This window comes from Pan paniscus, chromosome 3, assembly GCF_029289425.2.
Source record: "Pan paniscus chromosome 3, NHGRI_mPanPan1-v2.0_pri, whole genome shotgun sequence".
NCBI lineage: Eukaryota > Metazoa > Chordata > Mammalia > Primates > Hominidae > Pan > Pan paniscus.
The window spans coordinates 80,260,112-80,272,201 of NC_073252.2; the positions used below are offsets into that span (position 1 = coordinate 80,260,112).

Here is a 12,090-nt window from a genome sequence, read left to right on the forward strand (position 1 = left end):
GCAGGACTATCATGCTGAGCTGACGCCGAGCTGGCAGCCTCCTATCTGGCAGCCAGCAGAGCTCTGGCTTGATTTTTTTCTTTTCTTTGTAGTAGCTATTGCTTTGGTTGTAGCATACGGTAAGGATGAACCAACTTACTTAACCAGTCTAGGCCTTGGTTTCCTCATTAATAAAATAAAGGAGTTTCACCGGATAATTGCTATGAACGCTTCTAACTAGAAAATTCTGATTCCAAACCAGCCATGTCTTTAAAATGAGATTTCAAGTAAAGAATATGCCTCTCTTGGTATAAAAATATTTATATTATATTTGCATTTCATATTTGGCTAGGCTCACTAGCCTCACTTTTGAGTCATTTTATCATCATATATATTCTTATTTTTTAAAAATTCAGTGCCATTTAAGCTGCAAGAGGGAGAGGTCCGCATTATTTCTCTGGAACATTGTCAGTCCTACTTTGACATGAAGACCATCACCACTCGGATGATATGTGCTGGCTATGAGTCTGGCACAGTTGATTCATGCATGGTAAGTTGCTTTCTGGTTACCAAGGAGATTCAGTTCAACAATAACTTCAGTGGATTCCTATAAACTCATTATTACGTATGGCCCTTTGGAAACATTTTTTGAAAATCGTTTGTTGCCAAATGTTTAATTATTAACAGCACATTTTCCTGCAGCTGGTACACAAGCAATCCCCACAATTACACCCATCCTCTTTATTCAGGGTGCCTTCTACTGTCTCATCTACTATATGGGGAACATCACCCTTGTTCAGCAACAGGAGAAAAACAATTTTTCCTGTTCATCTCATTCAACCATTTTAGTGGCTAGGATAAATGAGGTTCTAAGAGGAGCTAGTAGTAACCATGGCTTCCACCTGGCTGCCCTGGGGAAGCAGGGAAGGCATGAAAGGACATTGTCAGCCATTAGGGTGATGGCAGGAAGCCACACATCAACACCCCAACTTCCAGGGTGTGAGACAGGACTACCTCTGTCTCAGGGGTCATCACACTGGTGTTGTCTGGGCCCTTACTTGATTGCCAGCATGTCCTCAAATGTCACTGAACTCAACCTTTAGATACTCAGGATTCATGGCCATGAGAGTTTGTAGAACATATTAACATAATAGTGTAGAGGTGCCTTTTTATTTTTACTTAATAGACACACATCGAACATTATACTGGACTGACTCCCAGGAAAGGAGGGAAAAGTGCAAGTGCTCAAATAAGCTTGTAACAAAAACTGGGGAAGACAGTTATTATACTATGCTGCTGTGAAGCACCTTTGTTATTTTACTGCTTTGGAGTAAATTGCCCCCTAGAGTTTAGTAATGAAGAAAAGATACAACAGTGCTCTTAAGTACTAACTCAATTTAAATAAACTATATTTTTGATGATCCATTTTAGAATGGAAAAATCAGGGTATTGAAAATGGCCCTGTGGTGATTCCTTAGATAGTTGTCATGGGAAAGAGGGAGGCAGACAGCTCCCTTGGCATTTCGCTGAGACCACCCTCCTTTCTGCCTCATGGCCACAAGTCATCCTGCTGATGTGGATGGTGGTAAAGGAATCCCTCCCTTCTCTACAGGAGGACTGGGTTTGATTTCCCAGGCCCAAAATAAAGTGTTGTAGGAGGCAGCATGATGAGGGTGTGGGGCACAGGATTTGAAGCCTGAAATATCTGGGTTGGAACTCATCTCTGCCAGTAAGACCAGTATAACCCGGGGAAGTTATCTAACCTCTCTAGATAGCTTTCTCATGAGTAAAATGGGACTAATTCTGTCCATGAGGATTAACTAAGTGAATGTATTTGGAAGCCCATATCTTTCACATATCTGTATATGATATCTGGCACATACTTAGACATTCAATGAATAGTAATTACACCAATATTAACATCTATCAATTTAGTGCTTATTATGTTTCGGGCTCTCTGCAAAACGCTTTCTAATAACTCATTTAATTATCACAATCAACCCATATGGCAGTGTCTTTATTTTCCCTAAACAGATCAAGAATACAGGAGGTTAAGTAATTTGCCCCAAATCAGCCAGCATGAAGGTGGTAGATTGAGGATACGAAACCAGTCAGTCTGGCAGCAATGATTAATATAACTACATTTCTTCCTCTCTCCAATGTCATTTGGAGGTTTACCAAAAACTAGCACCTCTTGGCACATGTTCAAGATCATCTCTTGGCGGTTGCTAAAAGAGGGGAAGGGAGATGATTCCTTGACAGAGAGCTGAAGGCCCACAGACACAGGCATGGGCATGTTCTTATCATGATGCCTAATAGGAACCAGGTCTTGCCGACTTCTTTAGTAGTGGGAGTTCAGTGGTGTATACTGAGTTCAGTGGGAGTTCATTTAGTACTGGGTATACTAAATGCATACCAGATATTCTCTAACACAACTTCAGGTAGAAAACAAAACAAACAAAACCTACTTTTTACTATATCAGAAGCAAATTTTTCTACTTAGACCTCTATTATATGACATATATTATTTTCCTTAATTGTATCAACAGGACATAACGAAGCGTGAGTTACTCCGTGACAATCTATAAACCTGAATACTGAATACTGAAGCCAAATACAAATGTTGGTTTCAAGCCCAATATTACAAAGAGGACCAAAAGAACAGACCAGATCAGTTGTGCCTTTAGCTGTAGTCTCCCTTTCATTTTTAATTGCTTGCTTTTCACCTTTCATTTTGCACTTAATGGAGTGCCTACCTGACTCACTAAGCCTAACTCAAAACCCACATCTCAGGAAGGCATTTTTTATTCCTCTCCACCTGGAAGTCATCACTCATTCCTTTGACCTCCTCTTTCTAGCCATTAGATCTTGCTTTCATGTGGTTATCCTTGTTACCCAAGCTGACTTTTGGCTGCTCTGGGACAAAAACAGTGCCTTATTCGTTTGTTTATACACTAGCACAGAACTTTGCAAAGAGTAGATGCTAAATAATTACTTTACTAAATGTCTGATCTGGAAGTGAAAATGTGCTGACATTCTAAACACATTCCATTTTAATCACCCTCTGACATAATAGTTCCACTTCAATAGCTGAGCATCTTATTTATTTTATATAAGGAGAGATCAAGAATGAAATACCTTATGTATATGAAATGTGTGAAAACAAATTTGTGAAAATAATTTGTGAAATGTTTCCAGGAAATTTTTCTTTTTCGTCTAAGCATTATATACATGTAACAAAGAAATTTTGCTTTAAAAAAATTCAGTTAGGCTCTTAGGCAGAAAAATTCAGCTCCTTGCAAGTTCTATGCTTATGATTTTGGCTTAGGGTATTGGAAAGTTACAAATTTAAAGATCATCACACAAAACCATACAGCACAATCAAAATTTTAATCTCTTTCTTCTTCTTCTTTTTTTTTTTTTTTGAGATGGAGTTTCACTCTGTCTCCCAGGCTGGAGTGCAGTGGCATGATCTCAGCTCACTGCAACCTCCAACTCCTGGGTTCAAGGGATTCTCCTGCCTCAGCCTCCAGAGTAGCTGGGATTACAGGTTTCCACAACCACACCTGGCTAATTTTTGTATTTTGAGTAGAGACAGGGTTTCACCATGTTGATCAAGTTGGTCTGGAACTCCTGACCTCAAGTCATCTGCCTGCCTCGGCCTCCCAAAGTGCTGGGATTACAGGTGTGAGCCAGCACGCCGGGCCTAATTTCTCTTTCATAGCAATAATATTCCCTAATGTTCCTAAGAAGCAGGGTAGCCTAGTAGTTATAGAGTTGGAATCCTGTTACCAGACTGCCTGGATTCAAATCTAGCCTCTGCCAATGAATAAGTTATTTAACCTGTGCTTCTGTTTCATCATCTCCAAAACAGATATAATAAATAATATAAACTCTTAGGTATTTTGTAAAGATTAAATGAGCTAATATGTGGAAAATGTTTAGAAGAGGATCAGGAAACATTAGTCCTATGTTCTTCAACAATACCAAGTAGGAAGACCGTAGATATGCTTCTAATTTTGAAAGTCTTGTAGGTCAAGGAGTATTTGTAACCTTCCACAATGAATTCACGTATTTACTCTTTTATTTTCCATGATATCAGCTCTTCTTTTTTGAGGCAGTGCAGAATACACCTTTGTTTTCAGATGTAGCAAGTATTGCTATCTCTAATGCCATAGCATTTTATCATTAACTATATTTGGGGGAAAAACTGAATATAGTTCAACTGGAATCCTTAAATATCATGAATGAAAATCCCTATATATATGAAATAAAATACAGGCTATTAATGATTCATTATAATTTTAAGTGGTCTTATTTTGTATTCAACTATGCCAAATTAAAAAGTCCTAAGAACTATTAAGAAGTGTAGTAAGGGACCCCAAATTGTGTTATACTTAATGTATTCATTCACAAAGCAAGAATCTTGAAAATAGATATTTTAGAATATGTTTGCAGTACTGTGTGTGTGGGGGGGATCTTTATTCCATTTTGGGTACTTTCCACAGTCATAAGTCAAGCTTAAATTAGAATGAGGTCAATTTTGAGGTAATTAGTTCTGATACTTTTTTAAAACTTTATGACATATTTTTATAAGTGCAGAAAATGCCTGAAAAAGGTAATTTCCTGGGGGAAAAATATAATTTCTTCCCAAGCCACTCCACCCTTTTAATGATCAGAGTTTAAGATGTTTATTTGAAAGTTCTATTTTTACAGTGGAAAGCACAACTCCTCCACAGGCTGACAAGGAAAGCTTTGTTGAAACTTTCCAAGTTGGTTAATCTGGGTTTAGCTTTATTGTATCCTCAGGATAGCATGGACACACATTACTGACCTGAAATGCCAGTTCCTAACTCCCATCGTTACTTATTGCAGGGTGACAGCGGTGGGCCTCTTGTTTGTGAGAAGCCTGGAGGACGGTGGACATTATTTGGATTAACTTCATGGGGCTCCGTCTGCTTTTCCAAAGTCCTGGGGCCTGGCGTTTATAGTAATGTGTCATATTTCGTCGAATGGATTAAAAGACAGATTTACATCCAGACCTTTCTCCTAAACTAATTATAAGGATGATCAGAGACTTTTGCCAGCTACACTAAAAGAAAATGGCCTTCTTGACTGTGAAGAGCTGCCTGCAGAGAGCTGTACAGAAGCACTTTTCATGGACAGAAATGCTCAATCGTGCACTGCAAATTTGCATGTTTGTTTTGGACTAATTTTTTTCAATTTATTTTTTCACCTTCATTTTTCTCTTATTTCAAGTTCAATGAAAGACTTTACAAAAGCAAACAAAGCAGACTTTGTCCTTTTGCCAGGCCTAACTATGACTGCAGCACAAAATTATCGACTCTGGCGAGATTTAAAATCATGCAGGTGCTACAGTAACAGGTTATGGAATGGTCTCTTTTATCCTATCACAAAAAAAGACATAGAGATTTAGGCTGATTAATTATCTCTACCAGTTTTTGTTTCTCAAGCTCAGTGCGTAGTGGTAAATTTCAGTGTTAACATTGGAGACTTGCTTTTCTTTTTCTTTTTTTATACCCCACAATTTTTTTTTATTACACTTTGAATTTTAGGGTACATGTGCACAACGTGCAGGTTAGTTACATATGTATACATGTGCCATGTTGGTGTGCTGAACCCAGTAACTCGTCATTTGATTTATTAAAAGCCAAGATAATTTACATGTTTCAAGTATTTACTATTACCCCCTTCTAATGTTTGCATAATTCTGAGAACTGATAAAAGACAGCAATAAAAGACTAATGTCATCCATTTAGGTAGCAAGACATATTGAATGCAAAGTTCTTTAGATATCAATATTAACACTTGACATTATTGGACCCCCATTCTGGATGTATATCAAGATCATAATTTTATAGAAGAGTCTCTATAGAACTGTCCTCATAGCTGGGTTTGTTCAGGATATATGAGTTGGCTGATTGAGACTGCAACAACTACATCTATATTTATGGGCAATATTTTGTTTTACTTATGTGGCAAAGAACTGGATATTAAACTTTGCAAAAGAGAATTTAGATGAGAGATGCAATTTTTTAAAAAGAAAATTAATTTGCATCCCTCGTTTAATTAAATTTATTTTTCAGTTTGCTTGCGTTCATCCATACCAACAAAGTCATAAACAGCATATTTTAGAGCACAGTAAAACTTTGCATGGAGTAAAACATTTTGTAATTTTCCTCAAAAATGTTTAATATCTGGTTTCTTCTCATTGGTAATTAAAATTTTAGAAATGATTTTTAGGTCTAGGCCACTTTACGCAACTCAATTTCTGAAGCAATTAGTGGTAAAAAGTATTTTTCCCCACTAAAAAACTTTAAAACACAAATCTTCATATATACTTAATTTAATTAGTCAGGCATCCATTTTGCCTTTTAAACAACTAGGATTCCCTACTAACCTCCACCAGCAACCTGGACTGCCTCAGCATTCCAAATAGATACTACCTGCAATTTTATACATGTATTTTTGTATATTTTCTGTGTGTAAACATAGTTGAAATTCAAAAAGTTGTAGCAATTTCTATACTATTCATCTCCTGTCCTTCAGTTTGTATAAACCTAAGGAGAGTGTGAAATCCAGCAACTGAATTGTAGTCACGATTGTATGAAAGTTCAAGAACATATGTCAGTTTTGTTACAGTTGTAGCTACATACTCAATGTATCAACTTTTAGCCTGCTCAACTTAGGCTCAGTGAAATATATATATTATACTTATTTTAAATAATTCTTAATACAAATAAAATGGTAATGGTCTAATCACCTTTTTTTTTTTTGGATGGATATGGGTGGCAAGTCCTAAGAAATTGTTTCTGTCTCTATAACAGCATGCTGGCACCCTGCTTACCAATCACAATTCACCTCCCTTATATCTCACTCTCACAGGTACATGCTCTTTTATTTTAGAGGATCAATGGCTCCTTGACTGGTCTGAAATTAGAGGTTGCTAATAGTCTCAAATTGCCCATTAAGTGTCCAGTGGGAACTTTAGTCCTGGTAAGGGCACACAGATCTTTAACATCTAGAGTACATTTTGGGAACCCAATACAATTATTTTATACATCTTTTGTAATAAGATTATATCCCAAAATGTATATATTAATCAATGTTCTTATCTACTGAGAGCAATGATATAATACTTGGTCCCCCCCAAATTTGGTGAAATACACTGAACACCAGATCACATAAACTTGGGTAACTTTATGTAAAAGAGTTATTGACTTGTAAATGTGACCCTTTAAAGGCTTCATACAGATCCCAACCTCTTTAGCCTAAGGTCTAGATTGTGTTTCAGAATTAAAAATTTTCCAAATTTTAAAAAGAAATACAGTTTAGCATTCAGTAATGAAATATATTAATATTTTTGTAGCAAAGTATATGAATGATTCCATTAAGCAAAGTACATAAATAGCTTTACATTTGTTCAGGGCATAGAATTTATGCCTAATTTATGAAAAATATTTCAGTTTTCAGAGGTTTGGAGATTTTGGAATTGTGGATATGAGATTGTGGCCCTGTAACATTAGCACTCAGTATTTTCCTTTATTCATATGTACAGATAATTCAATTCTGAAAATTGAAAATTGTTCTTTTTCCTTAGTATTTTTGGATCATTCTTTGTCCTTAGATTCTAACCTTTTTATTTACAAGTGAACATATCTCTAAATTATTGTTTATCAGGAGACGACGATTTCAGGGAACGAATGCCAGCTGCTGTGAGGATAATAAATGATATGACATCAGTGATTTTCCATATAAGAAAAAGCAAAGCAATATTCTGGTAAAAGGCATGCTTTGTGACTTTCCTTCTAAGTTCTGGTACTAATTACAGTTGGATTTGGCAAATGTTTACAAGAGTGATGACAATTTTCCAGTATACATTATTTATGAAACAGTTTATTTATAAAAACAGTCATAAGAAAGCAGAAAGCAACTTCCATTAGCTATGTGAGATTTTGAAAGTCCTCGAAATCAGCTTATGTAAAAGACTATTTGCAATAATAACAGAAGGCTACAAAAATGTCAGACCAAAATAGTAGGCAGAAGGTAGAAAACTAAACCCTGAGAATAATAGTCATTAAGAAGACCTTGATGTAGACATTGCATATGAGCATGGAGATTCAGGAAGGAAATTCTGGATGACTGGTGGCTGACAACTTTCAAATATAATAAATAGAGACAGGATTTCAAAAGAACTTCAACAGGAATATATGATTTTATAGTAGTACCTGGCCTTACTTAGAATAAAATCATTTCTTTGTTACAACTAAAGCCAGCATACATGATTTGCAATAGCAGTAAACTTGCTATAGACATTCCTGTCCTCAAATGTATTTTAAAACCAAATTTTTCTAAGAACCTCATAGAAACCTCCAGAGAACAACTTGTATTAGTTTCTGTTTATATCTCATATTTTAGAGGCTCCAACACCTGAAAAGTCTCAGGGTATTGTAAAAACTATGAACCTTCAAGTGGTCTCTGGAAGATTGTTTTGAAATTGATTGTTATCACTTTGATCAGGCTACTGTCAGTTTTAAAATACAGGAAATCACCCAATGGGCCACAGGCTGAGCTGATGTCTGCCTGACCTATGGCTTCAGTTTCCTAACTGACAACATCTATACAGAGGCAGATCTCATAAAAGGTTTTCTCTTGATTGGAACCTGACAGAGGAATGCATTCCTGGTCCCTGATGAAACCCTAGAATCCCTCTTTCCCCTTTCCAATGAAGGCTCCACCTCAGGAAAACATTGAAATGAGCAGAGAGGTATGCCTACATCTTCAGCCAGAAGACCAAAAGCATCTTCCCATAGGAAATAAAAAGCTATTAATAGGCACTAACTGTATTTTAAGCAGTATAATTATACCCTATTTTAGGTACCTTGTTGTTTAAAAGGCTCTTGGGATTTTATCTGTAAATTAACCATCTACAATGTTTTTTCCATATTTCCTCTGAGTCCTAACCAATGTATTAAAAACTACTTTTTTCTTAATAAAAAAATTCTGATTGGAGCCTGACCATTTAAAGCATTTCCCTAGAATATAAGATCTCCTAGTAAAATAAATATATCTCAAATGACTCCCCTTGAAAATACTTGAATTTCTAAGAGAATGAAAATGCTTTTACAAAATCCAAAAAGTTTTACAAAAGCATTTGGTTCTGAATTAAATATTTCACTTCCTTAAACTCTGTCTAGGTCAAACTCTAGCCCTCTATCACAAATGTATATACAAACATACAATAATGCTCATCATGTCAGCTCTTCCAAGCCTAGTAAAATGCTCATGTCCCTTATGGAAAAACAAGTCATTCTTGCTTGGAGAGATACCTCTTCAAAATCCCTCTTCCAACCTTGAAAGAATACTGGCAACTCCAAGGAGGGTATCTAGCTTTCTTTACCTTTGGAGGGTCCAGCCATCTCAAAGGCCTTAGTTTCAGAGTAGCCTTGATCTAAAGCAGTTTCACACAGAGATAAGTTTCCTTGCTCAATAGCACACGAAGTTGCTGACTTCATTGCAAATACAGCAGAAGGGCCAGGCATGGGTCTTCTTCCTGACTTGCCAGCTGATTGGTTAGCATACTTTGATGTCACTTGATTCATCTTTCCAGCCCCTCTCCACTTCTTGAGAGCTTTAGTCCTCTCCTCTGGAGTTAGTCTGTCAAAGTGCTTAGCTCTCAGAATTGGAGATGGAAACAGGGATCCCTGAAGAACTCTGTATACAAACCTAGGTGATAAGGAACATCATTAGAATTAAATTCATCTCAAATGCATTACGGAAAACCCCCCCAAATACTAACGAATTAAAAAAGTAAAAGGGTCTGGTGGCCACTTGGCTCCTGAAATAAAGGGGGAGGGTAACCGAACTCTAATACAAAATGGAGATAAAACAATATTAAATAAATTAATATTTGTAAAGCAATTAGAAAATAGTAATTGCCATATAAGTGTTTATTAAAAAACAAAACTAAATAACATCTATAAAAGTAGAGATATAAATAGTTGCTACATAGGCTTAATGTTAGGTTAAATGAGACAATACATACAAAGCAGGCAGAGTGTTGACACATAGTAAGTGTTAAAAATGCTATTTGTACCAGTTTCCTATGGCTATTGTAACAAAGTACCACAAACGTGTCCCTTTCTAGACTAAGCTGGCAGTGTTTCTTCTGGTATAACATTCTCAAAAGTCTTGTGACTCTCCTATGTATGTCACTTGGATTTATGCCACTAGATAAGAGGGGCCACCACAGATCTTTCCTGTATAACCTCATTTCTTTTCCTGGTTACTACTGCAATGGTTGAGGAGATCTAGGAATCACATAACTAATCTCTTCAGCACTAGCAGAAAGGTTGTCCAGCTATGCTCTCAGACTTCTCTCCAGAGCATACTACTAACAGTCAATCTCCTAATTTTAGCAACTTTTGCAATCTGGATAGACTGAGAATTTCCTAAACCAAGTTCCTTGTGGCTTAGCAGTTTTCCCTTCAGTCTTCAGTCTCTTTCCTCTCACATTTTACTCTAAGCAGTAAATCAGGACACACCTTTGACACTTTGCTTAGAAACCTCCTCCGCCAAATATCCAAGTTCATTCCTTACAAATTCTGCTTTCCATATTACTGTAGAACACAATTTAGCTAATTTTTCTGCCAGTATTTGAAAGATCCACTTCCCTCAAATTCCCAAGCATGTTCCTCATTTTCTTCCGAGTCCTCATCAGTGTACTTGAAAATTCATATTTCTAGCAACTTTCTGTGTATGATGATACATGTATTCTCTGCATCTGATGATACAGGCTTTCTCTGACTTCTTCATTTTCTTCTGAAACCTCACCAACAGTAACTTAATTTTTCAGGAATGCAAGATTGTTTTCATATTATAAAAGCAATTAATGTAATTTACTACACTAACAGTGTGACAAAGAAAATCTTATCTCAATGGATACACAAATTTATATATGTTTTAAATGTGAAAATAAGGAATAGAATGGAACTTCTTTAATCTGGTTAATGGTATAGTCATAAAATTCTATATAAAACATCATAATTAACAGGGAAATATGGAAACCTTTCCTTCTGGGATCAGAAACAAGACAAGCTTCCCTAGCCAGGTCAATGAGAAAAATTAAGTGCCTATGTATTGGAAAGAAAGAAACACACTGGTCATTATTTGCTAATGGCATTACTGTATATGTAGAAAACCTAAAATAAAATATTGGAACTAATAAGTAAATGTAGCTATCAAGATCACTGGTTACAACTTAAATGTCCATATTTCTACCAAGAGCCTGTGTAAGGAAGTCTAGGAGAATTTTTCTATTATGTGCCAAAATTCATCCTGCCTCTGCCCATTATCCAGTTTCAAAGCCACTTCCACAGTTTTAGGCATTTGTTATAGCAGAAACCTATTCTGAGTACCCAAATCTGTATTAGTTTCCTATGACTGCTATACCACGTTATTACAAACTTGGTAGCTTAGAATTACAAAAATTATTCTCTCAATGTTTTCAAGGCAAAAAATTATGAAATTAGCTTCACTGGTAATTTCACCAAAATCAAGGTATTGGAAAGGGCATGCTCCCTCTGGACCCTCTAGTAGAGAATCTATTCCTTGCCTCTTCCAGCTTCTGGTGGCTTCTGACATTTCTTGGCTTGTGGCTAAGGAATCCATGATCCCATAGTCATAGTGCCTTCTCCTCTTCTGTGTCAAATCTACCTCTGCCTCTTTCTTATAAGGACACTTGTGGTTACATTTAGGATCCACCTGGATAACTAATCTCTTTGTCTCAAGATCCATAATGTAATCACTTATGCAAAGTTCTTTTCTTGCCACATAAGATAAAATTTACAGGTTACAGGGATTAGGACATGGAAATCTTTTAGGGAGTCATTTTTTAGCATACCACGATAATATTAGAACTATACTGTTAAAGGCCCAGAATTTTTAAAGCTAAAACCTTTAAGTAATTGTTTTTTCAGAAATTCTGTAAGTTCATCTTGTCAGTTTTCAATCTGGAAGCTGGCAATAGCAGTGAGCACTATAGAAGTATCTTAGTTTCACAGTGATATTGTTATATATAAGTACCATTGA

The 12,090-nt window shown here is 36.2% G+C and overlaps 2 protein-coding genes across 4 annotated transcripts in view; one reads left to right on the forward strand and one right to left on the reverse strand.

The window, feature by feature from the left end:
* The window catches only part of CORIN (corin, serine peptidase), a 242,760-nt gene extending 237,237 nt beyond the window's left edge, over positions 1 to 5,523 (forward strand). Inside the window, exons 21-22 of the mRNA XM_003816014.6 lie at positions 396 to 529; positions 4,855 to 5,523. Of these exons, the coding sequence (XP_003816062.5) occupies positions 396 to 529; positions 4,855 to 5,037 (317 nt within the window). The 3' untranslated portion in view covers positions 5,038 to 5,523. The remainder of the gene's footprint in view (positions 1 to 395; positions 530 to 4,854) is intronic.
* Positions 5,524 to 6,057: 534 nt separating this feature from the next.
* ATP10D (ATPase phospholipid transporting 10D (putative)) overlaps positions 6,058 to 12,090 on the reverse strand; it is a 114,059-nt gene continuing 108,026 nt past the window's right edge. For all 3 annotated transcript variants that reach the window (XM_055111571.2, XM_003816019.5, XM_055111572.2), the window contains one exon: positions 6,058 to 9,726. In XM_055111571.2, coding sequence (XP_054967546.1) covers positions 9,387 to 9,726 — 340 coding nt within the window. In that variant the 3' untranslated portion in view covers positions 6,058 to 9,386. The remainder of the gene's footprint in view (positions 9,727 to 12,090) is intronic.